Source organism: Rhamphochromis sp. 'chilingali' (genome assembly GCF_963969265.1).
Source record: "Rhamphochromis sp. 'chilingali' genome assembly, chromosome: 9".
In the NCBI taxonomy this organism is placed as follows: domain Eukaryota; kingdom Metazoa; phylum Chordata; class Actinopteri; order Cichliformes; family Cichlidae; genus Rhamphochromis; species Rhamphochromis sp. 'chilingali'.
Genome location: NC_137936.1, coordinates 29,754,279 through 29,781,923, shown reverse-complemented (window position 1 = coordinate 29,781,923; position 27,645 = coordinate 29,754,279). Strand labels below are relative to the sequence as shown.

Genomic DNA, 27,645 nt, shown 5'->3' with positions numbered 1-27,645 from the left:
TTATTATTATTATTATTATTATTATTATTATTATTATTATTGAACATACATTAAGAAGATTTGTGTTTTCTCTTAAAGTCATATCCAACACATGCAGGTTATGCACAATGATTAAATTCTACTGTCTTAAAGTACCAAGTTTGTCTATTTTTGTGCTTTACTTTTGTGCTTGATGCCATTACTTGAGTATATATGTATATTACATAAGCTTCTTTTTTTTTTTTAATTGTTTCTTAAGTTTAACTATGTCTAAAATAACTCAGTACTTTTACTGAGATTGAATTTTAGGTCTTATTTTTCTCAAATAGCCAAATAAAATAATAATTATAAAACTTTCCATCCCTGGTTATAATGTTAATACAACGGTTCTTCTTAAAACAGAATTATTTAATCACGACAGAAGTAACTCATTATAATGAGAAGTTTTGAGACTTGAGCACTGAGTAAATTCATTTTGCAAACGTGGCAGCAACACACTGCTGTGTTCACTGAGGCGATGTGATATCTTGGGACATCGAAGGCAACTGGAAGGAAATGCGAGTCTCCCATGAAGTCCACCTTTCATATCTCACTTTAGAGCTTTGGTCCTTGGCATCGCAGAGTGTTTTGTGCTATCCGGGTAAGCAGCTGTAACCAACAGATCTGATCAATAATATGGCCTGAGTCCGGGTCTATCGAAACCTAAAATGTGGCAGCAGTAGCTTGTGTGTTTTGGCTAGCCACAAATTCAGAAAACATAAATAAATTATAATAAAATCAAAAGAAAATGAGGCCCAGATTACCTTCAGAATAAAAATCCAGGGGATTGCTGTTTCTTGTGATTTGCCCTTTGTGCTTAAATTTTTTTTTGCTTTTTGAGTAAATAAATAAAGTCCGGGCTACAGCAGCCTCGAGTGCTGGCTGTTTGGTCTGTCCGAGGCTGTCTCATTGTTTTTTTTCCTGACCTAACTGGAGCCACATAAAAATAATGTGTTGTCTTTACTGAAGGTCATCCATAATGTTTCCATGGTAACTGAAGGCATGAGGAACACCGGTTGCTGTGACAACCGTGTCAGGACCATGAACATTTGAAGCCTCTGAACATCTGACCTGGTCCATCTGCAGATCAGGTGTTCTGATGTGGTTTGGTTCTCCAGAGCTCTGCGGTGATCTGGATTTGTGCTGGTCTGAGGTCAGCCCAGTTCTGGTTTCACATCAGTCAGACAGCGGCTGGACGAATGAGGACGGAAACAACCCTCTCTGGTCTGGTTCTTCCTCTATGTAACCATGCTACACAGAGAGAGAGAGATGTTTACCTTAATGTTCACTGGACATGTAGTCAAACAGAGGTTTGAAGAGTGAGAGCCACTTGAGTGGATCACTGCAAAATTTTGCCTTCGTATTATGTACTTTTTTTTTTTTTTATTCTAAAGGAGGGGTAAAGATTTGATTTTGAGCCCTGGTAACTTTTTAAGCAAAGGTAATATCAACAGTAAAACGTATACTTTAAAAAAATCTATATTTCTTTTTAATGCTCATCATAGAAAGATGATCTATAAAAGCTACTGAGGTTCAAGAGCACTTTCACAAATGGTGATGCCATTTTTTCCAGAGAATTAGTTAATAGCAGTTTGATTTCATACATGCTGATGACTAATATAAGCTGCTCTGGCACAGGTTAGAGTATCCTAGCAAGAACTGAACCACCTTTGTTAGCAGTGAAAATCCAGCTAAACCCAAAGTTTATCCTATAAGCTTTAAATTCTCCTTACCAGAACAGGCCTCTGGGCATATGTTTCAGCTGAAGTACAGACTTAAGTTCAGAGGACAGATGAGGTCACACTGTGAGACTTTCTCCAACCCGCCGGCCGAGGCTCTAATGAGAGGTCGGGTTGGTGATACTGATACCTACCCACCAATCATTGTCCTCCTGTCCCAGGACCACCAGCACCTGGCCCTCAGAAAAGCTCAGCTCGTCATGGTGGTCGGCCTGGCAGTCATACAGCGCCTGAACCCGACGACTGGATGCTCCTCGAGGCTAATTGATACATACCAAATCAGGTGTAACATTATTGCTCATGTATCACAGTGTAGCAATTATAATTTCATTGTACTGCCAATTGGAATTTGTTCCTCTGTTGTCCAAATATGATATCGATTCACTTCTTTCATTTTATGCTCATTCTTTGTACCTTTTGCTTGCATAACTACTGTACCTGCACACAAATTATTTGAATTATACCCCTTTACTATTAAGGATTTCTTGATCATTACTATGCAAATTGTCATGACCACTGATCAAAGACCATGAGTACTATTCACAGAGAGTTGGGCAATGGCTGTAATCACAGCATTGAAAGATGATGGCAAACGTGTTGCGGAAGCAACTGGATTGTGATTTTTTTTTCTTCCTAACATTAAAACACTGCAAGGTTGATGGGACGTTAAATATTTTCAAAAATCTCACCAGTGATCTACGAGGAAGTGGTTGAGGGGCGGAGCCTCTGCTTTCACTTTCAAAGCTCTGAGAGCGCTGATTGGATGGAGAGCCATTTATTGGTGCCTTACTGTTGAGGATCTGGAAATGGGAGGAGCCACTTTCACTGTCCGCCCTCCGAAAACCTCAGACAGAAAGATTCAGGTTTTAAGTACATTCTCGTTCATACAGGGACAATAATTACATTAAATATATATTTTACAATTTCATAATAGAGAAAAAATAATCATTAAAATGCATTATTAATTAGTCATAATTAAGTTTTAAATGACCTGAAATGACTAAATTAAATTATTTTTAAAAAAAATAATGCGTTTTTGTGCATGTAAAGTAATACATGTTTGCATATATTAAATAATGTGAATATTAATCTCTAAATTCAATTCACTTCTTTGTCAGATAAAATAACCATTTTTTTGGAACAGTCACAAGCAACACATGTGCTGTAAATAAGAAAAAGCAGCAAATCCTCAGATAAGATTTTGGAATTTTCACTAAAACTGCAGATAAATTTTGTTTTAATAAAAATAAATAAATAAAAAAAAAAAAAACCATCATAGAAGTCAGTGTAAACTCATAGAAGCCAAAATGTATCCTCAGATTTTGTCTGCTCTTCTGCTCTCTGGTTAAAGACTGTAGGTGCACGCTGTCTGTAAACATTTATCACAGATAGGCATAATGGATTTAACAGACTCTTGATACGTAAAACAGACTCAGGTCTCAGAAGACGTTTTGGGACAGGAAGTACCTCTGTCAGATCGTTCAGTCAGTGAGCTGAGAGGAGAAGCTGGACTGGAAAAACAGAGACAGACAGGGAAGAGAAGGAGTCCGTGTTATTGTCTGTGGTGTTTTGAAGCTCATCACACTGACCTGTATTTCACCTCCTATCCACCAGAGGTCAGTACAACCTCAATTTATCTAGGTAGAAACTGCTTCACTTTGTTTAAGAATAAAGTTCCAGCTTTAACCTTTTATGTCCTCTTTAATTCTTTTACAATCATGTATGAAATAATAAACCAACAATATTCATATCTGCTGTCTGTCCCAATAAATTTACTCTGACAGATTTTGAACAAATTCAAATTTTAGGATCTCTCCTAAAATTAATTTGTTTCTATTTTGCTTAAAACTTTGTTCTACGGGTTTGAATTCTGAACAACAACATGAGCAGAATAGCACCTCGGTCTGTGAGACATCCCTTCATCGCACATCCAATTATAAGCTTCATCAGCAAAGGTTAAATTTTAGCTTCTTTTTTTTTTTTTTAAAGCTAGGATACAAAAACACAAAATTCAGTGGACCATTTTAGAACACTGGACTGTACATACAAACTCCTGTAGTGCTCCTGGAGTTTGTATTCATACAAAAAACAAAAAAAACAACAACACACTTTTACAAAATAATAAAGAGACACAACCGGTGTTGTGATCATCAATGCAGCAGCTATTGCACCAATGATGATCACAACACTGGTCATGAGACAGATTTTTCCTGGATGTGCTCGATGCAGTGCTGTGGATACTCACACACACTTCCTGAAGGAGGAGTCTGGACCACTGTATATCCTGGGACTGGCTGGCAACCCATAATCTACACACACACACACACACACACACACACACACACACACACACAGTTAATAACACAGTATCCTTCTGACTGATTAATTACAGTGTGTTTCTCAGATATTACTGTGCTTACTGGACTCAGAGCAGCTCCGCTTGTGTCGGACGGCGATTGGAGAGGGAGGGGTAATCCTTCTATTTCCTGTCAGGGGAAAGAATACCTCACCCTCTCCCTCTTCTTCCTCCCCCATACCATCTCCTCCAGACGGAGGTGGAGGAGGAGGAACATTGGGAGCTGAAAGCCAAAAGAGAGCATTGAGGTTTTTCATTCAGGCAGCAGGTAAAGCCAGAGAAAGACGTTGAACCAGATAAAACATTTAAAAAATGTTTATATAAGCTGACCTTTGACCCTGGGAGGCAGCGGGGGCGCAGGAGAGGATGGAGGAGGAGGTGGTGGGCTGGGGACGGAGCCAGCGGGATGGCTGTGAAGCTCCATAGCCATGGCGAGTCTCCTCCCCACACTGAGAAGGCCTCCAGCTGGTCCTCCGGGTGTTCCAGAGGAGGACAACGTGACACAGGAGGAGTTGGACTGACTGAAGCTGAAGGGACGGGAGGAGAAGGAGAAGGAGGGGGTGAAAGAAGAGGATGAGGAGGAAGTGGAGCGCTCCTTTTTCAACGGACCATTCTGAAACAGAGGGTGAAGCACATGAAGACGTTAGCAGAGAGAAAGCAGTGAACAATTTATAAAGATCGATAGCTTAAAACTCATTATGAGCATCATGACTAAACTGCAGATTTTATGCACAAAGACTTTTACTCTAACGAGGAAGGGAGCCAAACATGTTTATTTCAAACAGAGTACAAACCAATGGGCTGCACCATAACCCAATAAAATAAGGATTATTTCAAATTGTGAACTGTGCAAAACTCCGATAGCAGAGTAGAGTAAATCATAAATACAAGTAACATATCCCCCTTATACTTATATATGAAAGCAGAACATGAAGAAAAGGCAGTGACATCATTTAAATTACTCTGAGGACATTTTTTTGTAAAAATCTCAACTCAGCAGCCTGTCAGTTGCCATGGTTACCTTGTCATCAAAGTCATCATCACTGTCGTACAGGTCGTCATGACGAATCCTCCACTCGTACTCCACATGGACGTGATGGTCAAACTGGTTGGACTGGGCTTTCTGCAACTGCACACACACAGTAAAATATTTGTAAATGAGGATCACCTTCAAAGACAAGGGACAAGGCTTTAGGAGCTACTGACCTATCAGGTTTGAGCAGTATTTGACTGCATGCTGCTTAACAATCTATGCTGAGAGTAAAAGATGGTCAGTTGAGGATAGGTCCAAAAACTAGGTGCCTCTCTATAGACTGCCTTTAAAATGCCAGATTTTACAACAGAAATTCACTTGTTTACAACCTGCTAAAATAATTAGTTTCAGCTCTGTATCTGTTTTGCTCTTTTATAAAAACTACACAGGTGTTCAATGTGAAACTTTATCAACGCCTTTTGGTTAACAGGTAAGCAAGTAAGTACCGTTTCACAGGCAAACAGTCACAAACCACTGCAACAGAGTAAAAATATTAAGTGCTACAACAGCAATACAAAATCAAGTTAAAACACAGACTAAAATTAACAGGTAGGTGACTTAAGCTCACTATAGACAAGATAGTCTGCTAGCTTTGACCTCCACTTATATGACTCACTAAACTGGGGCTTTCACCATGTTTGACGCCTTTTTAAAGATATAAGATGCATTGCTGTGCAGTTAATTATAGTAACAGACCATCATTTATCTTGCTAAATACATTTTTTAAAAATTAAAAAACTAGTAATTTAGTCCTCTGGCATCTTGGTCAAATATGGTGATAACACAGTATAACAGGTGGTTACTGATTTATCAGACAGTCTGATGTGAATCTGTAATCAGAGCGATGACCTCACCAGTGCCTCACAATGGGTGTGCTTCAACCTGCGGCTCACATCCAGAGCGGTTTCTCCTAACTCGTTCTCTGAAATAAACGGTTAAGATATTAATTAATAATGAAATAATTACCAAATATCATCAGTTTATCCAAGTCACCAAAAATATTCTACATGTAAAAACTAGGGGTGCAACGATATTCGTATCGATATTGAACCGTTCGATACAGTGCTTTCGGTTCGGTACGCATATGTATCGAACAATACAATTTTTTTCAATTTTTTTTTTCAATTTTTTTTTTTTTGTGTCCCGTTTGGATCTATAGCCATCAGAATTGTTGTCTTGAGGCCAAGAAAGATGCCAAGAGGATTTATTTTAAGTGGATCATCATATTGGTCCATTTGATTGACCTTTATTATAATTATGAATTTATTTTATTTTCAGTTGCAAACGGGACAGACATGACTGTGGGATAGGACAGGGGGAAAGAATGAAAGAAAGAGGGGGAGAGAAAGAAAGAAAACCAAAGGGGAGAAAAAAAAAAAGAACAATACAAAATTTGTAATTTATTTTATCAACTTTCCTTCTGACGATGCTGTCTGTGTTGAGCGCTCAGTGAATCTGCATTTGACTACTCCGCCTAGGCTCGAGAGTGCAGCCTAGGCGGAGTAGTCGAACGCAGATTCACTGAGCACCAACACAGACAGCATGGTCAGAAGGAAGAGCGCAGGGCAAGCTAGCGAGACAGAAGTGGACCTCCCCACCCTCATTCAGATCTGGCGTTTGGAATTATTTTGGTTTTCATGTGACGTATGACCCTGAAGGTAAGCGAGTCATGGACTAAAGTAAAACAGTATGTTGGATGTGCCATGCAATGCTCAATTACATGGGTGGGAGCTAGTGTGTTAGCGCAGTTAGCTCGTTAACGTGTTGGCCGTCTAGCCCCTCTGTATAGGGTAGCTCGTTAACGGAGATTTGCCGTGTTGTGGCGTTAAGGTTATTTCAACGAGATTAACCTGAAAGCACTAGTGGGAACACAACGAATATGACTGCACATTTACACCGACATCATCCTAGTGCAAAGACAAAAACAACAAGCATGCATGCTACAAACTTTAGCCGAGTCATTTAGACAGCTGTTAGCACAGGATTCTCCTTATGGAGACCTGATATGTTTAATATGCTGCTGAGAATATAGCCCAGAAGAAGCGGATAGTATAGCTTTTATTTTGGAAAGAGAAATTTCTCTGTAATAAACTCTCTTTTCCAAAGATGAGTGATTCCTCAATCAGATACAGGGCTCGCAATATCGCTAGCCCGACGTCCCGGGGCTATCTCTGCCCTGCCTGTCGGGCTATTGTAGGAAGGAAAAATATATGTCAATGCTTTTGCATTCTTTCAGAAATGTAGCTGGGTAATTATGTCATTGGGTGAGCCACTGTCAATATGTGACATATTGAAATCGTGTTTGAATTTGCGCTTGTTTTTTTGCTTTCACTTTGCAATCGCGCGAACTGTGTATAGAGAGCGACAGCACTGATCTGTGAGTGATGATAATTTGTGCACCAATTCCTCTGACATCGTCTTATTAATTGTTAGCTTACTATGCAAACATGACAAGTGAAATCTCCCGCAGCTTAAACATGTGAGAGGTTGATCGCGCAGAGAATCGCTGAGCTTATGTGAGTGCGGCAGGATATATATTTCACTACGATGACCTGGATGATTGAGAACCTTCACAGACAGATATATATTTTAGTTCTGCTGAGCCAAATAAGACAGGTCAGGGTGAAGAAGTGACAGCCAAAGAAAAGCTTACCACAAAACGGAGAAGTTATGACAAATCAGACTATAAGGCAAAAAGAAAGTGCAGCTTTATGGTTTCATGGACAAAAGAATTTCTGTGGCTGCAATATGACGAGCTAAAAAAACAACACGCACAAGGGTTAGGGTTAAATTTAAAAGCTGTACTTTTGTGTTAAAATATATATTTATAATTTTAATAAATGACAAATTAAAAAGGCATGAACATTTTTTTTTTGTATCGAAAAAATATCGAACCGTGACACCAAAGTATCGAACCGAACCGAACCGTGAATTTTGTGTATCGTTGCACCCCTAGTAAAAACCTAAAAACTGTGCGTTTTACTTATTGTCTGACAGTCCTCCTGTGTTGTTGTTTTTTTATTGGGCCTCATCTATTGGCTGGAGTCGATGGGCATGGGCGCAGAAGGCAGGTGACTCTACATGGAGAGTGAGGCTGAAGACCTACAACTCTACAGACACTGATCTTCTGTTTCAGGTTATCTTTAGTTTGTCTTTGCGATCCTTACTGTGAACCTCTGGATGATGTGGTTGTTTGAAATAAAGAGTGTTTTATCTTTGGGACAGTAATCCTGGTGAACTCGGATTATTTTGGATGTGAAGAGTCTGACATTTTTCTCATATGCTTTATCAGAATGACATTAAATAACCTCTACACACAGTTGATGCTCAACTGATAAATGAGAGCTCTGACAGATACATTATACAAGTGTGTGTGTGTGTGTGTGTGTGTGTGTATTACTGATGTGTGTGTTGGCTCTGGCTCTCAGCAACAGCTTCACACAGTCGGTCTTGTTGTGTAGACAGCTGTAGTGCAACGCCGTGTTTCCCGCTGATGTCTGTGTATCAACATTAGAGCTGACAAAAAAGAAAAAGAAAAACATGCAGGTAAACACAAAGGTACACACACACACACACACACACACTGAGGTGTAACAAAGGTTTCCATAGCAGACTGACCAGTTCTGAGCCAGGAAGTCCAGGATGTGCAGTGATGTCCTGTCAGCCAGTAGGACAGCTAAATGGAGCGCTGTCTCTCCTTTCTCCTGATGGCAAGAAAACAATCTCTTGAGATTATGTTGTTCCCAGATTATTAATACCATGCATCTTAATGTAGCTGTGCGTGTGTAGCTGATTATACCTGGGGTTTTTTATATCTGTATGTGTGTGCGTGCAATCCAACATGCACATCAGTGTGCCTGTATCAAGTATGTTTAGCTACCTGTATGTGTGCGTGCAGTGGCTGGCTCAGCTCTGCCCTCTGAGCGTACAGCTGGATCAGAGTGTAGATATCGCAGCTCTTGGTTGCCTCCTGCAGACGAAGTCGCAGCGCCGAAGTAGAGCTATGACTCCGCCTCACAAAGTTAACATCTTGATACTTTGACAGGATGAAGTCTTTACGCTCCGGCCTGCACGTCAAAAATATACAACATCAGATTTGTTAGAGTGTGAAATATTTCCTTTGAGTGTGTGCACCTGTGTTCGTCTCTTACATGTGGCTGTGTTGAGAGGGCTTCAGTGACGGACTCAGCAGGTTGGCTTCCAGTATTTCGTTAAAACCAGAATTACCGACATTCCTGGCCAACTGGGAGATACAGAGAGAGAGAGAGAGCTCACAGTCAAGGGCAAACAACATGAGGGCCATGTAATACCCATTCAGTGGGTATTGTATCAAGAATAAGAATCATCATGATTTTTAACCTCAGAATAAGCTAGATTGGATTAGTTGGGGGACTCTCTCCCAACTCTGTGTGAACGGTACTCATGGCTAGTTTCAGTCATGACTGAAGTAGTAATTTGGATGAGTGACGAAACGTTTCTCCCACTGAAAACGCTACGCCCAGATGAACAGAATCAACTTTTGGGGATTTACTTACCTGGATGATTGAGAATGCATCGAGATGTAACGTTACAATCTTTTTCAGTTTGTCAGAGGTCACTGCTGACTGAGAATTGGAACTTATTATGTCTTGCATGGATATAAATCTCTTCTCTGAATTAACATTAAATAACCAAGTTTGACATTTAGTTAAATATTTTCTAACATTACATATGTCAGAATAAACCACACTGCACTGAAATAGTAAAGATCCAGCTGCAAAGCAATGGAAATGCACAGCAGGAAAAAAAAGACTCTAAACGTTGAAACTACCTGAGAGTTTATCTCTACAAATGTCTTTGATAACTGTTCACAAAGCTAACTGAAACTATGACACATGCTAATGACAGTTCTCAGCTGAGCACATGTAAATGCCCTGCACAGTAGCATTTCAGACGTGAACCCAGTTACACCTGGAAAGCATGACTGATAAGCTCATTAGCTAACAGGTCTGACCTACCAGCAGGTCTGAGGTTCCCAGACTGTCCAGGCTCAGAGACTGGATCCTGGAGACGTGGACCCCCATTTCCCTGTGGATGCCTGAACACTCAATACAGGTCAGGATACCCAGGTTTGTAGACAGCCACCCAGGATCTACAGTAAGAGAGGTCAAGGTCAAAGGTCAAGGTCAAATTTATTTATATAGCACATTTCCAGATAGAAGATGCTGCACAAAGTGCTTAACAATGTAAAAATGGCATTAAAAAGCAACAATGTAATACAATAATAACAATAATAGGACAATAAAAGAATTAAAATAATAACTAAAACTATTTGAAATAAGACCAAAATGCTTGGGCCATAGTGTGTTAAAAGCCAGGGCATAGAAACGTGTCTTTAGTAGTGATTTAAATCGATCAAGTGTTTGTGCAGATCTAATATTTAGGGGGAGACTATTCCAGAGTCTGGGACCTGCCACAGAGAAGGCTCTATCGCCATGAGATTTGAGATAAGTCCGTGGGATGGACAGCATTAATTTTGAGCTTGACCTCATGGTTTTTCATGGAGCATAAGCAGAGAGGAGCTCAGACAGAGAAGGAGGGGCTCGGGCATTAGGTGACTTAAAAACAAAAAGTAAAAGTTTAAATTGGATCCTGTAGGAGACAGGAAGCCAGTGTAGAGAAGCTAAAACTGGGGTTATATGCTCTCTCCGGTTGGTACCAGTTAGCAGGCGAGCAGCTGCATTTTTGACCATCTGAAGACAATGAATGGAGGCCTGGTCGAGACCAAAATACTATGAATTGCAGTAGTCCAATCTGCAAGCAAGGAAACGGTGAATGGCACGTTCAAAGACATTAGCCGGGAGGTATGGTGTTACCTTGGCTAGCTGTCTAAACTGAAAGAAGCAGGAAAAAAAAAAAAAGAAGCAGGACTGGACTACTGCACTCACCTGCTTATTCAATTTAAAACAATCATCAATGTAGACACCGAGGTTTTTTACATGTGTTTTACAGGAGGAGGAAAGGGGGCCCAGAGTGCCATCGATGTGATTATTGACAAAGCTGCCAAAAATGACAACTTCAGTTTTATTTTCATTTAGCGAGAGAGATTTTTTCCACATTAAAAGCCTACCTTGGCACAAACCACCTGATTGTAGAAATACAGACTGCTAATAAGAAATTATATAACATTTAGCAGATAAATATTAAATACACGCTTGGAATTAAACTAAGCTATTCATTCAACTGTCTTATTTGCCACAAAATAATCTTTCAATTATTTGCTTGATTAAATATGACACAATTAAATCAGTAATCTCTTCGGCATAACATCTAGTGTACTTTATTGGTTTGATTACCTGGTGCGCCACAGTCACAGCAGCTGTTGTTTCCCGGCATCCGTTTGATGTCATCGGTGATGGCTCGGGTCAGATCCTCCATGCTGCTCTCACTCCCTCCTCCTCCTTTTCTCCCCCCGTCCAGAGCCATACTCAGAGCCTCCTGCTTGCTGTTAGTGAGCACTGACATCCAGCTGAAAACAAACAACACTTCTTAATAATGTGTTCTCATTTTTAGACCCAAGATGATGTGAGCACCACAAGAAAAGAGTAGTCCGACAATTTACCACCATTACTATATTAAAAACACACACACGGCCGCTGACATCTCAGTCCAACCTCTCTCAGACAGCGTTTCAAGAGACATGCATCTCACTTCTTTAGGTGCAAAGTTTGTGGAGCAGCAAAGGAAACTCCCCTTCTGTCTAACTAAACATTTTCAGACTTGTAATGTTTAGTGTCTAGTGTCACATGTGCAATCATACTGCCCAAGACCTGCAGAAACATAACTCATACTGTACGTGTAAACTTAGCAGAGTGGCCCGTTAACAACCTGCCCGAAGAAAGTTTTACTTACGCCACACACTCAGCTTCATCTTCAGCCAGGAAGTGGTAGGTCCGATTATCTGCAGGAAAAGGTGTATCTTATGCTTACAGAGACGTATTTATACAGTACATAATACTGATTACATGCATTTAAATTTATATTTGGATGCATGCAGTTTTTATCTTGTGTTAAATTATGTACGACTTCAGTGTACATGTAGAATAGCATTTAGTGACACTTACGAGAGATAAGGTCAAAGCATTTCTTATCCTCCACGCTGGGTTTAACCTGACATGTGAGCAGGTTGAGTCTGGTGGGAGGTTTGTTCGGCTGAAAAGCAGAAAGAACGCTGCTGATAAGATTCAGTTAAAACATAGACAGCAAAGAGAACTAAGCCAAACAGATTTTTCCTGATGTTTTTATCTCTTTATACATTTATACACATGCACTCACAGTAGCATGCGCGATGGTCAGGTAACAGTTGTGAACTGAACATTTCCTCTTCTGCCACATTTTCCTCAACCTGTAACACAAACACAGTTTTAGTCCTTTTAGTGATCCTAATAGCGCTGACTATCACCAAGTGTCTTAGTGCCCTCGCTCTGTAGCAACTTATCAATAAGGAAGACCACCCTATAGTTTTGGTGATTAGCAGATTGCCAGAGTAGCCCTTCATTTGCTTGAAACACATACTTGTCTACAGCAAATTAGTAACTGTCAGGGAATACACATTTTCCCTAGCATACTTTGGTCTCCAGTGGGTTGCCAACCAGTCACATGTGTAACTGAGGCCTTAGAAAAGCATAAGTTTCAGGTACTCTCCCTTTAAACCTCCTTTCAAACCCGAAATCTACAGCCATGTTTTATATACAGTCTGTAGGTGCACACAGAGAGATCTGTTCCCTGATTTTCACAATAAATGCAGCATCTTCCCCCATCCAACATAAATATTTTGGAAAACATCGACCAGTCTGGAGGGAACAAATTACAAAGGCCGGTTTCTTGCCATTCCATAATCCACACACACAAATATAAGTACGAATCCAGCACATGTGCAATGTCGCTCCTTGTCAGTTCAATATCTATATCGCCAGTTCACAACAGCTGCCTCAAGGCACTTCATTTTGTAGGGTAAAGACACCACAATATTAGAAAGAACAGTGAGAATAAAAGAGTGCCTTAAGCTATGAGACACAAGCCTTTAAAAGGAGATGATGCAATGACCATGATTATATAACAACATTAAACCAACGGCTGCAGGCTGATGTTGGTTAAGTGGTCCAAGAACTATTCAAATTCAAACAGTCAGTAGCACCAAAAAGCTTAAGGACACTCCATTAAGAGCACAAGTCAGATACATTTTTCTAAATGCGTTATTAATGTCGAGGAACAAATGTCGGTCAAGGTGAAGATACTTTTAACTATTTAACATTGTTTATATGAGTTGCCCTATTTTATCAACGCTTTGGTACCGTTTGTTTTTAAAATTTAAATGATTTCTTTAAAATACTGCAATTGAAAAAAAATCAGTACTACCAATGCAGTTTGCACATTAAGAGTAATTGAGGCATTTAACTTAATTGCACTGCTTTGTGAATGTTTAAAAAGGCGTGCAGGTTATTTTATGTTGTGTGTTTACCCGTCACTCTTCTTGTAGAGGAATCCTGTTCTCTCCGTCCCGTACTGTTTGTCTCCCAGCAGCTGATGCATATTGTACACCTGCTTAGGCAAAGAGTCCTACACGCGCACACACACACACACGTGCAGACACACATTCATTATTTTGCATGTCCAAACAGCAAAATAGCGCACATATGTGTCTGTGTCTCTGACCTGCTCCGTGTGGACGACCGGCCTCAGCTGATCTCTGAGTGTGCACAGCTGTCTCTTCTCCTCATCCTGACGTTGCTTCACCTGCACACACAAACAGCTCACCTGCAGAGCTCAGCTAATCCAGGATCACATGCTGCTGCCGCGCTTACACCGTCCAAATCTCACTCAGCAAATTTCCATTTTTAGTTTTGGAGTAAATCATCACGAGTTTACTTCTCATGGTATATTACATATGTAGAGAGCTGGAGCTGATCAGTTACTGTATGAATGGATGAGTTTTGATCATGTGACTGCAGAGACAGGGCACAACCAAGCGGCAAAGTATAGTTCCTCAAGGCTGGCTCCAAAAGGAAAGTCAAAAAGAGAGTAAATCACTTAATTTCTTACTTCATGTAATGTCTCTATTCTGTATGTTGTATTCTTCATAATAATAATTTTTTTTAAAGTAAATGACTTGATTTTAATCTCTGTGCAAATCATTAACAATCTGCCAGCCGCACTTAAAGGCTGCTGCTAGTGTTGCTGCTGTTAGCGCTTCCTGTACCGTGGTCAGGACTCCGTTGAGCTCATCCATGTACTGCTTCAGCCTCTGAGTGGTGGAAACACACTCTTGCAGGAAACTGAACACAAACATAAAGATGTAGTAAATCGAACCATTCCAGTTTACTGTATGTAGCTTTGCCAAAGCTGTGTTTGTGTGAGCTCCTACTTGTTGTGGCTATGGTAGTGTTTGATGAGGTTCTGCAGAAGGTCGACTCCTCGCTTCGTCTTTATCTCATTGACCCTAATTAGATACTGAGGGAAAAAGACAAGAAGCGATTGAAGGAAAGCTGCACATTTAAAAAATAAAATAAATAAGAATGGAAATGAAGGGGAAGAGTCACTGACCTCACACATGCTCAGTTGGAAGGAGCGTCTCTCCTTCTCCAGCTCCTCCGCGATCTCTCCTCCGCTCACCTCACTCCTCACCATCCCATACTGCCGAGCTAACTCCCTCTTCTCCTTCTCCACCTGTTTACTGCACACACAGTTTCAAGACTTTAATTTAAAAATCTTCCTGCCCCTAATACAAACGTATTAAAGTTTCCAGTCTTAGATATTAGCAAATAAACATAAGTTAATTCAGTGTCACTCACAATCTGCTCTCATAATCCCTCCACGCTCTTTCAAAAGGCTTTTTCAGATCCTAGGAGACACAGAAGGAAACTGGAATTAGAATTATTTACCTTACTGAACACAAGCAGCAGCATCCTGAGGCTAAACAGTAAAAAAAAGACTACAAAGATTCATTTTTTTTGACTGAACTCTGGTGAAATGTTGACAGAAACACTGGCCAGAGGCTCGTGACTGTTATAGTTCATACGAGTTATTTAGGTGGTATGAATGCACTAAGCAAAGATGAATGTCCTCACCCCCTTCACCTCCCTCAGGTCTCCTTTAACCAGAGAGTCCAAGAAGAAGTTGATGTTGTGGAGCATGCTCTTTAGCTGAACACAGAGAAACATAAATTATCTAAAGGGAAAACACATACTGCTCAAAGCCATCATGGGTAACACTATGAACTGCTTAACATGAAAAACATTAAGACAGTTTAGGTGATTATGACTTTGACAGAGAGCACAAAACCATATGACACAAGGATTGTGTCACGAGCTCACTACGGTCTACTGCCGTCCAGATGTATAGTAATTAGAACTACAGTTTGGTCTTAAGTTAGGTCCTTAATCGGACAGTGACAGTAATGTTGCTTCTGTACACCAACACAGCGGATTTAAATAAAGCAATCAAAATATGAGTACCTCATTTTCAAACCCCAGAATAACTGGACAATAAATGATAATAAAATGCACTCGTCATAACATAGAACCAAAAAGTCTGTATTTAATCATGTAGCTGATGCTAGTCAGTCAGTCATTTTGCAAATGAACTCATTATGCGCTCCTCGACATGGGGCTTTCTGTAAAGGAAGGAGGCAGATATTTTCAAACTAGAGCAAAGACTCATTTTAAGGGTTTTTTCAAACTGAAGTTACAGATTTTTAAGTAGAAACTCATCAGCTGGAGGTGTTTTGTTGCTATCACTCACCAGGTTTTTCATGGGAGAGAGGAGCTCTTTGGAAAAGTCCGCCAGGCGGCAGAAGGCGGAGCCAACCTCCGTCTCTCCGTTTGAGTGACAGTTGACCGACAGCTTCTCCATCGCGTTAATGTACTGCTCCAAATGAGACACGTGTTCTGACACAGAAATGCTGTTAGTAAAGGGAACAATACGGGGATGTGCATGTGTGCGTGTATATTTTGGGGTGTGTACCTTGACCTGATGTGTATTTGGCTTTTGCAGCTTTCTTCATCTTCTGTAGCACCAACCTGTCGCTGTCCAGAACCTGAAAAAAACAAACCATACACACATTAATAAAGAGTGTGTGGACCTGCAGTGTGTGCATGTGTGTGTACATGTGCATGAAGGGGAGGTGGTAGTAATTCACCTGCTGACTCAACATACACACAGAGGACAAACTTGATGACATCGCTTGATGGCAGCAACGTTCCTGTGTGAGAACCATCGTCTGATCACTAAAAATCTCCACATGAAACTCCACAGTGAAGCTCTTCTCCCCATTCTGAGAAGATGTTAATTTTTTACCTTCAGCAGTTATTAACAGGTTAATAGTTTGTATAACTATTTCTACATGATTATTTCTGAATGTGTCAGACCACATATCTAATGGAGGCTGCCAGTTTTCATGCGCTGCTGCTTCTTATTGATTATTAAGTACTTTTTTTTTGACACTACAACTTGAGTGTGGAAATGATGATTGATGGTTGTTATTATTGCAGTTGGAAATGTTAGGGTTGAAAATACTGTGTTACGTCAATAAACCACCACAAATTTCAAATTTTATCATTTAATTACATTTAAACAGCTTCAGGGTTTGCTTGATTTTTTCACATTCAACTTTCAAAGGTGTCCTTATGACCTAGATGTTGACATAAATGCCATTAAAATTAAAGAAAAGTGATAATTATGCAAAAAAATATGACAGGAACTAAACAAATGACCCTATCTGCAGCAGATTTTGGGGTATTCATAGCATTATTAATATGCTCTACTTTATTGTCAAACAGTGAAATAACATTTATCTTTGCCTGTTGGGAATTTATCTTTGGACAAGCTTGGACTGTCTATATGTTGCTTATTATTCGTGGCTTTAAAACTTTGCACACATGAAATAAATGTCACTATAAACAGGTGGTATGCCACCATATGGGTGTTTATTCTAAAAAAAATTTATAAATAATTAGAAATTATAAAATTAAATCTGTAATTTACAGTTTTTCAGCCTCCTTTGAATGCAGTACCAGTGTGCAAGCTAGAACATCCTTTACGTAATTATCCCTCTGGCCCCTTCTCTTATCATCAAATAACCATAGCTGTGAATGATTAATCTGTTGCCATGGTAACATATGCCAACACTGTTGGGGGTACATGTTTGGGGCAGAAGGGCAGTGTTTTTGAGGCCAGGCTCGGGGTCAGTAGCTCCACTGTTGAGGGAATTGCGCTGCCTGCTGGCTTGAGGGGCATCCCCATTCAAGCTCTCAGACCTCACACAGTAGCAGAGCAAATTTACAAACTGTTTAAGACCTTTAGTAGATTATAAAATGTTCTAACTTTAGACCTAATCACTTTAACATTAAGAAATTACTTCTGTATATGTAAATATTTAAAGGGCTTCAGTCCATTGAGTCTTCGGATGAAGGGTCCAAAATGTTTGCAAATATGCATGCAAAGGGAGGTTTAGACAAAACTCGGATGTAAACATTTCATGATTTTGTTCCGCGTTTCCTTCTGAAATCCTGCAAGCACACTGCAAACTATAAGGGTGATATGAAAGTCGTGGCAGACAAATGGAAAAGAAACTGCTGTTACTGCAGAATGTTATTTTAGTCAAACTTCGTAGTGAGATACAGTCTGCTTTTTGTTTCAATTCAAGGATGTTCTGAAAGGCTGTAAACAACATGTCTGCAAATATAAGATGAGTAGTAGTTAAGGAACAGCTTTGTGCTAATTAGCCATGCTACCAATCTGCTGATTTAAAGAACCATTTGCACCCCTTGTGTTTTGACAAATTTTGCATAGCATGATTCTGTGTCTTCCTCCAAAAACTCAAAGTGACAGCAACACTTTGATTGTGAATGAAGTACAAAAGCTGGACTTCAGTGACTGAAGCATTTGTCTAACAGAAATGATCACATTTCTTCACCAATAAGCATGATAGCTCGAAGGGCGATTGACAGTAAATAAGAAGATTCATGTTTTTGATTAATAAGTAAAACATGGAAGATGTAGCTCTAGTATAGTCATTAAAAACAATGCACGAATTTAGCAAACAGTTGAGTGAATTGCTTTTTGATAAGGAATCTGATACTTTCCTCAAAGTACAGTAATACACGAATGCATTACTTTTTCTGTACGCAGTAACTAAGAATATATCTGAACTAGTAAAAATGATTGTCACCTGTCAAAACACTGCCCAGTTTACACAGCTTTTGTCTACAGCGGCTTTGATCTCGATATAATGGCGACAAGCTCAAACACTGCTGTTAAAATAAAACAGCTGAAGGGGTTTGGGCAATTTGACCAGGATGCCTTCCTGGAGATTTGTGCATCTCATTTGGTTTGGGAATGCTTCAGTGTGATCCTTGAAAACAGCTGGAGGCAGTGGTGGTGGTGAAGGAGGTGTGGGCATACAAACTGTATGAGGCCTGCCTTGTACTCCTATAGAACCAAGTGTTGAGCTGGTAGTCAATGTCATGAAACCCAGTCATGACAGTCAAAAGCTTCTTGCAATAGCATTATATAGAGGTAACATTTTCTGCAACTTCTTTCATAAATGGCTCTGAAATTTAGTGAAAATAATGAAACATCCACACAGCAGCGAGAGTTCTGGAGCCGCTCAATGGATAATATTTATAAACCATAATGTCGTCAGACCTGTGACTAAACAAATGTTAAAAGACATATCGAGGTAAAACAGTCCAACCATCAGAACTGTGTGTTATAATGTGGATTAGCCTGTTTAACAAGAGTGTGGTGAGTCTATGTTTGTGTCAAAAGGTTGGGATAAGTAGCACAGACATTTAAATGAAATTGTGAATAGCAAGCTGAAAAGCCAACAACGCTAAGCGCCAGGGGTCATCGTTAGTTAATGGAAACCGTCAATGGCAATAAATTCATAGTGCATAACCTCATGAATCACAAAGAAATTGACCTGCACACTCCTGGTCGCACACTCTGTGTCGTAGTTCTTTGACCCAACTCTCTTCACAGCGATGATCGTCGATATAAAGGCTGTTACACTTTGACACACAAGTTGATACTTGCTCTCTTTGCAAGTTTGAGGTTTTAAAATGCATTAGTCAAAGCAGGACTAAAAGGGAACCATCTAAACACAGCAGAAAGGCTGTGCTGTGCTTCACAAGGAGACAAATTTAAATCGGTTACATTTTTTTTGTACCAAGAAGAATTTTATAAGGAATAAACTGTTTCATGCTTGCAGGCATTTATCATCTATAGTAAGTATGTATAAACAATTAATGTGCAAAGGCCTTTGTGATTTGTTAATCACATGCAAATAATATAAAAATGTTGTCATTTGTAGGAGACAGGGTTAAAAGGAAAAACTGTACATTTCACACAAAGAGGGGTTGGTATGAAGGATTGATTGGGGGCCACAGCTGCTCATTTTCCCCGGGGACCCTGAGCACTTAGGTCCGGCCATGAATGTAGGCTAGAAGCCAAATAATCAATTTACCGTGTACGGATAATCTCATTCATCAGGTAGCCTACACCCGTCCTGTTGAATCTGCACGATAAGCATCTTCAGACTGCTACCACTACCTGCTACCCCTCCTCTGTCAGTACTGACCTCCTCCAGCAGGTAGACTGTGTTCCTGCAGCTGATCATCTTGGAGGTGAAAGAGGAGGTAGTGGGAGAGTTCCAGTCCTCCTGAACCTCCTGGACGAACTCTGATACCGACACACACTCCGGCATTGTGCTCCTGAGGCCGGTAAGGACCGGGAGAGAACCAGGACAGTCCGGAACTGAAAGACCAGTTCCACACAAAAGACCGAGGACACCAAGCGCAACGTAGAGTCACCAACAACACACAAAAATTAAAAATACAGCTGAAACGAGCCCATCAGTGGTACGTCCAGACTCCCACAGTCCCGGTAAGAGAAACTAGCATCAACTGGCTGATTTAAAAAAAGAAATGGGTAATTAAAGACCTGCTGGGTGATTCCTCCTCCGTCAGTGTGAGTGAACCGCAGCATCAGCTTCTTTTCTCCAAACAAAGGTGGTTAAACCCAGCAGCAGATGAAAGCCCACCAGCCTCTCTGCACGAAACAACCAAAAGATTAAAACGCCGCCGGTTCACTGACGTCCTAAGATCGAGTCGGTCTCCGATAGAGCGTCTTCATTGAGAGAAAACCAGCAAACCCGCCCGTGTGTGGTCAGTGTGTGAACCCGCTGACAAAGAGCGGAGGAGAGGAGAGGAGAACCGGACCCACCGAGCACCGGTTCCGGGCTCAGATGAGACAATAAAAGCGGCTTCTGCTGTCGGCTTCAGCCGCAGCTTCATGTCTTCTCGTCACAGATATTTCTTTTCCTGCTTTTGCTCCTTTATTTAAACCGCATGGAGAGGCGCGTTCACGGTGTACAGCGGCGGAGCCCTCTGTCGCGGCCGCGCGCACTGCTGACCGGGAGGAGTGTGAAACGCACGCTCCTCCAAATAAACCTCAGCTCGTTACACCTGCGTCCTCTCGTTGTTCGCTTAAATCACTCAACCGGAGTTACATTTCCACAAACGGCCATTTTAAAGTTAGTTTCAAAAGAAAAGGAACCATGAAAACAGGATTAGCTACTCAAAGACCCCACAATCTGAAAATCCCTGTTTGTGCTTTTTTCGACTCGTTTTCAAAAAAACCCAAATAAATTAAATTGGTTTCAGCCGGCAGGCTTAATTAGGACCAGCATGTAAGCGGCTAATACCTATCCAAAGACTTCATGCATATATATATATTAATTTAATTCTGGGTTGATAGTTTTATTTTTATTTTCTTCTTTAGCAAACCAACCCAAAAATCTTTCTAAAAATAATTCGAAGAACTTCACGTTTTTTGAGCATTTAGCCAGTGAAAAACCGATGCGACACCACGGTTCAGTTGTTGTCTAATGACGTAAGTAAATGTCATCTTATTCGCTGATATAATGTTATCAGACAGATGTTGGTATCTGCTGATATTGGATCTGTTGCACTAGTGGATCCATAGGGTATATACAGGCATGTTAAAAGTTAAGGTCCATTGGACTCGCTCCAGTTCTGTGAAAAACTAAGTACGACCCATAATTTAGCAGCAATAACTTGAAGTTTTCTGTTTGACTTTATCGGTCTTTCTTGTTGTGCACTCTTTACACGGTCGCCTCAGTTCACTAACGTGAACTACCAATTATTCGTATCGACTGAGCCTCTTATTCATCTTCTGACATAATTTCCTTTGTAGTGTCTGAGGCAAAAAGCCAAAGTTTGTCTTGGCATCAACCATCATTATCATAGTTTTAGGGGAAACAATCAGAGCAAACCGCTATAAACAAGCTACTTCCAACTTCCTGTTGTTCTGACAGAAGATAAGAATGAAGTCTGACAGCTGACTGCAGCGTATTACTTAAATACCCCTAACAAACAAGGAAACATCCAAAGTTCTTTGATGCCTGTTTTAGATATGAGATAATAAAATGTCCCACTGTTAAAGTTAGGTGTGATATTGAGCCTTTTTCCAAGAAAATATAATAGTCAAGCTAGAAAACAGTACATCTTTTTAAAGGAAGATGTAGCAAAGTTCTCCTACACCAGACTAAATGTGTCGTTATGACAGAAATAATGTGTGCTCTATAACTTCAGTGCAAGAACTTCTACACAGAGGCAGCCTTATTTCTGTCCCTGCAGTTCAAATCCCAGCCAATTAATTTTGAATGAGTTAATCTAATTTCACAACTTATTTGCGAAGGGAAGAAACTGTGGTTTTAATTCTGCATAACCACAGTGAGTAGAGACGTGGCATCTCACTTCATAATTATGTTGTTTCTCACCTTTCTACAGAATTAAAAAACTTGAATTTTCTGCTGTGATAGCTGTTAACAGGCACAATGACAGAACATAGAGAAATTACTTAAGCAGAGATCAGAAATCAGCACTGACAAATCCTTACCACGTTGTCTTAGCTGTCTATGGAGTCAAATATTTTGGAAAAATATCTGGAGAACCACGTATTAAATTCCTGAACTGCAGATTCAGCTTTTATGTTTGTTTTTTTTTACCTTATTTGGGTGATCTGCCAGGAGCAAAAACAGGAAGTGGCAGATACACTTAAAAATTTATCAAAGTCAAAAGTTTACAGCGCAACCCAAATACACTAACATTCACGAAATTAACTTTCCTGTTGGTGATTTCCTTCAGCATTATTGCAGCTTTAAATCTCTTTCTTCTATTACGTTATGTAGAAGGCCTAATGTATGAGACCACTATTACATAGCATGCTGTATGTTCTGTGTATATAGGACTACATTGCATGTATTACTTGTATAGTAGATGCTGGATGCCGATGTAGCAGCAATTATACTCTGTGCCATTGTCTTTGACATAAACAGATTGCTTAATGCAGCACAGAAATAGAACCATCCGTTATGTAAGGAATCTGTTGTAGCTGACATTCAATTCAGATTGTTTTGGTGCAAATTGCTTTGTCTTTCAGTTACTGAGAAATCGTATAGCTCTCAGTGCTGGTGTGACGCTGATCCCACTACAATTAGCACACCAAATTTGTGCATAAAAGAAGCCAGAAAAACTGCCAAATTGAATAGAATTAAAAGCTAATTAAAATTAATCTCCTTCACTGGGACTCTGCAGGTTTCGTTTGATCATTTGGTGGAACTTTCAGGTCTGACCTTAAACCTGTTAATTGTGACAGCAAGCAGGAGTTACATAGAAGTAAATGTAAAAGTAAAAGATCCTTGGTGTCATGAATGCGTGCTGTTATTAAATCCTTTCCTGATCAGTTTGTTGTCTCACTGAATGCATGTTCATTTTGTAAAAGAGGGTTCCTATCAGTGTCCAGCATGACAGTAATGCAGGGTATCTTTAAGGGCGGTACCACCATATGAATGACAGGTTGCTACATGCGGCTTCTATCGGTTTCTTAGTCAGGTCCATCTGCGTTCATGATCAAAGCTAAAATGACAATGGAGAAAATACTCTGATCGAGAACTTTGAAAATAGGAGTAACTTTCACTATATTTAGATTTAAGAACCCAGTGTCCAGGTGGATCTATTTGCAAAAATAACTTCTAGTATTCATAATTTATTTTAATTGGTATATAATCCCTGGAAAATAAGAACTTTTGCAGCTTTATTGGCTTCAAATATGCCCCACAGCAAGAATGGGAACTATTTCATGGAGTATGATCATTGCATCTGTCTGCAGTCTGTGATTTCACTGCTAAATGCCAGAAGGTTATGTACTTATTTGACTTACCTTCCAATTATAACACCAATATAAACCTAACTATGCATAATACACAATATTAGACGTATTACAATGAATAGAAAAGTGTTTTATTTTAACATACATACTTATTTGTTACATCGGGTTGCTGCAAGTTTTACAGTTCATAAAATACATGTAAATAAGATCAGTGTGGTTTCAAACTGAGGAAAGAGATTTAATTTCCTCTGAGGATGGATTCATCCAAACGTAAAACATCTCTTTGATTATGTAGTGCAGTCAGGATAAATACATTAAATCACCTGTTATACAGATTAGGTACATAAAAGTGAGGAATAAAAAGGACGCTGGGCCAGGTCAGGTCAACAACCAGCCATCCATTTCTTTACCCCTTGATGATGAGAGAGCTGATTTGCTGTGGCATTGTGTAGACAATGAGGACGATGAAAAGCGTGAGGATGGTGATAATAACCAGAGCAATGATATACTTCTTGTATTTCTTCCAGATGAGGAAGACGAAGGTCTTCATCGGGTTGACGAACCAGGCGAAGCTGGTGGTGGGACGACTGGAGAGACAACAGAAGACAGTTTATGTGTTCACACCTGGGCTGTGGAAGCCTACAGGCTGGGTCACACCAAATTCAAAACATCAGTGTTTTACCACAAAATAAACTTTCCCTGCTAGTGACCAGAAACGACAGGATTACAAAATTAGTACATCAAAGAAACAGATCAGGCTGAGCGGTTTGGAGACAAAGGTAGAGAGACAAGACTGAGATGGTTTGGACATGTGCAAAGGAGGGAGAGTGGATATACTTGATAAAGCATGCTCGATATGGAGCTGCCAAGCAGGAGGAAAAGAAGAAGACTATAGAGAAGGTTCTTGGAGTAGTAAAAGAGGACATGCAGAGGATTAGCTGGAAAGAGGAAGATGCTGGAGATAGCGGGGATGGAGGCAAATGAGCTGCTGTAGCAACCACTAAAGAGATCAATCAAAAAAAAAAAAGAAAATGGTTTTAGTTACATTAATCAGGGAAATTTAGAGATGAAAGAAAAGGAAGTTAAAGACATTTATAAGAGAGTATTCAAGTGTATAAATATATTAACTTGAAAAAAGAAAAAAAGAAAAGAGTTGTAGTGTGCATGTGGTAGTGCACGCAGTACTTTGGTTTGTCCAGAGGCTCTGGCTCCTTGCGTGCCCGACCCACAGGGTTGGCCTCTGCCTGCTCCAATGTCACCAGCTGAAGCTCCGCCTCCACTTTTCCCTTCATAGAGACAAGTTTGTGTTAAATAAAATTCATTTTCTTCATTTGCCATTATAAACTCAAAGACCAGAAGGCCAAAAGTGGGGAAAAAAGCTTTTGCTGCTGCAAAACTCTGTTTAAATTTCTCTTCTTGTGCCAACAGACACAGATGTTCTATAATTTAATTGAATAAATATTTTACTGCTTCTTGAACTGAAGTGATTCAGATGGATTTTTGTACCATTAACAGGAAAGTGTTGCCCATGCTGTCAGTGTACTGGATGTCCTCCTCTCTCAACTGGCTCCTCTTGTCTTTGTTCTTCTTTTTCTTTTTGCGTCCCTTCTTTTTGGCTTCCTCCTTCTCCTTCTCCTCCCTCTCAAAGTCCTCGGCGGTCTTTGGACGAGTCAGGGGCCACCAGCCCTTCATCTTCTTGGCACGAAAGATCGAGAATCGAGGGCTGGCCCGATCCTTCGCCATCAAAATCGTACACTTACCGGATGACTTTGCCGGTCGCACCATGTCACTGAGGCGCAACTCTATTGCACCTAGCAGATGAAGCATAAAAGAGGAATGACTGGGTGGAAGAGTCGGAGGTAAGGACTCTTTAATCTTGTGACACATTTTAAACAGTGGATGGAAAAATAACAGCTCAGCCGTGAGTTGAATAAAGCTGAAATAACTATTACAGAAACATAAAAACATTCATTTGTTAATTGCCAAGATTGTTACTTTAGGGCAGCTGTGGTATAAACCATACACTGGGTGGTGGTCTAATAATTCTTTTAAGGGCTATTAAGCATTTCCTAATTGACAGTGTTGATAAGCCTGTGTGCCTCACCCAGGAAGTCATTGGCAGCGATGCGATCGTAGTCCCAGACCTGCAGAGCCAGAACAGCCGGCTGACGAAACTCTGACTCCTCCAGAGAGAAGATGGACTCCTTCTTCTTGTACACCACCTCTTTCTACAGAAGGAGAAGATGCATTTTTAACAAACATGATACGTCTCCAGCCATTTTCTAGTACCTCTAGAAAACTATGTGAAATAACTAACAGATAGAAACACATATTTCATGTATTGTGACACTGTTGGTTGTTTGTTTAATTGCTGTCTTAACTATAGAGAAACTCAGTAATATTTCTGGTCAGAAGTTTACAAAAGCGATCACAAAGGCACTACCCCCTGAAATTTACATGGTAGACAGCTAAGTACATAAGGTGCAGAGTATACTACTAAGTACTGAGGCTCACTATGAGACATGCTAGCATCCACTAGAGCCACAAGAAGATCAGCATCTCTGTCTAGTAGTTTTTTCTCTTCTTTGATCTCTTTTTTTACCCTCACTCCAACTCATCGTAGCAGATGACAGCCTTCCCCTGGGATTTCTTCTTGTTAGAAGGGAGCTTTTCCTCCCCACTCTTGCCAGGTCCTTCCTCATACATTTTGGATACTTGGTGACTTTGGTTATGTCATCTTAATGGATCTTTACCGTACAAAACAAATATCCTGGCTATTTTTGTAATTTCAGGCTTTATAAATAACTGAAGTTGTACTTTAATAATTTTTTTAAACTAAAATGCCTTTTCTGGGCAGCACCAAAGGAAAGAACATAAGAGTCAAGATGATTCATCTCCAGAGAAAGAGCGCATTTACTTATGTTTACTGATTCTGAAAAAGGAGTTTTCTGCTTTTCTACTTTATGTAAAGATTCAAGGATGATATTTTTAACATTTTTATAGACTTATTAGTTATCTGGTTGTAGCCCTGGAGACATAAGAGCAAAGGCTAATTGACATTAAAAGGTCCAGACATCACCAAAATATGTGTGTACCTCAGTAGGAAGGTAGTCAAAGCGGAAAACAAATCTCCAGTTAAAGTTTCCTTCTCCAGTCAGAGAGTTGAAGTGAACATCGGTTTCCTGCTTGTCTCCTTCCAGTCCTTTTATCCAGCTGCACAGGGAATACAACACAACAATGATCCCTAAAGGCTAAGCAGGAACACAGAGGTAAGCCCATCAAGATGTAGGCATGATGACTGTGCAGACCAAGTTAGAGAGAGTGTGTGTGTGTGCGCGCGTGTCTAACCCTTTCACATAGATGTCAGAGGACGGGTCGCCTGTGAACGGGTTCACATCATCCAGAAACACATCATCAGTGTTCCAGATGATCACACGCAGCTCGTATTGTTCAGGTAGGCGGGGCTTTATGTCAATGGGGGGCGGAGCTGGGATGTCAGTGGGAAACATGTCCACCCACATATGAAGATAGCCCTGCAACACACACACACACAGCTGAATATACTTATTTGCACCTGTAGCAGTGTGTTGTCCTTACTGCTGTGGTATGGTTACCTGTGGCAGTCCAGGATTGTCCTGGTTCATCAGAGACCGGATTTCCACGTGCTCAGGTACCAGAGCAACAACTCCAGCAATGAATTCGTTCATTTCACCCCAGCGGTGCAGCACACTCAGGGCTGCATGCTCCTGTATCTCTGCCTCCTCCTCTGGAGACCGCTGGTTCTTCTTCAGCAGGTCTAATAACAATAACAGTGGCAGCAGCAGTGTTGTTAGAGCTGTTATTACCATTACTATTATTAGTGTTATGAGAGCTGGAGGCTGCTGTATGAGACGAGCAGCAGAAATAAAGTATGAAAAATGATTATGGTGCAGTTTCAGAGCTGCTAGATGGAACAATATGATGTTGTACTGTATATTATGATTCATTTACAGATGTACAATTATGCACTGTTTACTTTGGCTTCAGAGTAAGCACTGCTTCACTTAGTACTAAAGTCTATTTAGATCTAGCTGAATCGCAACCTACCTGTCTCTCCTTTTCTTTCCGTCTTACCTTCAGGTATCGCGTCTGGTGGTACTTTGAAAATCTTGTTGAGGACTTTGACTTCAGATGGCCTGTACTCAGGAGACGGGATGCCGTACTTCCTGCAGTGCTCATTTAAGATAGTTGACGGCTTCTTTGCATCCCGCCACATATTGTAACCATCA

General features: G+C 40.3%; 2 protein-coding genes and 1 long non-coding RNA gene across 6 annotated transcripts in view; 1 reads left to right on the top strand and 2 right to left on the bottom strand.

Annotated features, from left to right (window-relative positions):
• Positions 1-16: 16 nt before the first annotated feature.
• Positions 17-20,584, bottom strand: unm_sa1614 (un-named sa1614). 4 transcript variants are annotated; one of them, XM_080891719.1, is made up of 29 exons: positions 20,126-20,584; positions 19,764-19,939; positions 16,148-16,220; positions 15,926-16,071; positions 15,253-15,327; positions 14,977-15,026; positions 14,729-14,858; positions 14,550-14,635; positions 14,385-14,460; positions 13,841-13,921; positions 13,647-13,744; positions 12,461-12,530; positions 12,250-12,337; positions 12,038-12,086; positions 11,482-11,654; positions 10,144-10,277; positions 9,298-9,389; positions 9,027-9,213; positions 8,765-8,850; positions 8,547-8,662; positions 6,001-6,068; positions 5,135-5,242; positions 4,444-4,726; positions 4,169-4,336; positions 4,003-4,066; positions 3,225-3,268; positions 2,447-2,601; positions 1,892-2,017; positions 17-1,269 (listed from the first exon to the last, which is right to left on the bottom strand). In XM_080891719.1, the coding sequence occupies exons 2-29, from the start codon at positions 19,887-19,889 to the stop codon at positions 1,195-1,197; spliced, it is 3,027 nt and encodes a 1,008-aa protein (XP_080747845.1). In that variant the 5' UTR covers positions 19,890-19,939; positions 20,126-20,584; the 3' UTR covers positions 17-1,194. The 4 variants fall into 4 exon arrangements, 3 of the variants coding, with proteins under 3 accessions (XP_080747845.1, XP_080747844.1, XP_080747846.1); XR_013972792.1 differs by having other exon boundaries at positions 1,752-2,017; positions 19,764-20,584; XM_080891718.1 differs by having other exon boundaries at positions 19,764-20,584.
• On the top strand, positions 19,934-27,619 carry LOC308402688. The gene is made up of 6 exons (XR_013972793.1): positions 19,934-20,068; positions 23,905-24,156; positions 25,026-25,236; positions 26,578-26,646; positions 26,738-26,831; positions 27,497-27,619. It is a non-coding gene; the product is annotated as an uncharacterized lncRNA (long non-coding RNA).
• Positions 23,537-27,645, bottom strand: part of fer1l4 (fer-1 like family member 4) — a 30,396-nt gene continuing 26,287 nt past the window's right edge. The window contains exons 41-48 of the mRNA XM_080891717.1: positions 27,491-27,645; positions 26,992-27,173; positions 26,726-26,910; positions 26,473-26,590; positions 25,482-25,605; positions 24,884-25,188; positions 24,563-24,663; positions 23,537-23,964 (exon numbers count right to left, since the gene is read on the bottom strand). Coding sequence (XP_080747843.1) covers positions 23,784-23,964; positions 24,563-24,663; positions 24,884-25,188; positions 25,482-25,605; positions 26,473-26,590; positions 26,726-26,910; positions 26,992-27,173; positions 27,491-27,645 — 1,351 coding nt within the window. The 3' untranslated portion in view covers positions 23,537-23,783. The remainder of the gene's footprint in view (positions 23,965-24,562; positions 24,664-24,883; positions 25,189-25,481; positions 25,606-26,472; positions 26,591-26,725; positions 26,911-26,991; positions 27,174-27,490) is intronic.

Coding starts and splice junctions, on each gene's coding strand:
- unm_sa1614 (XM_080891718.1), bottom strand. CDS start 19,889: ATGCCGGAGTGTGTGTCGGTATCAGAGTTCGTCCAGGAGGTTCAGGAG. Junction 8,663..8,764: donor GACTTCCTGGCTCAGAACTG/GTCAGTCTGCTA, acceptor CTTTTTTGTCAG/CTCTAATGTTGATACACAGA. Junction 1,270..1,891: donor AGGAGGACAATGATTGGTGG/GTAGGTATCAGT, acceptor CTCTCTGTGTAG/CATGGTTACATAGAGGAAGA.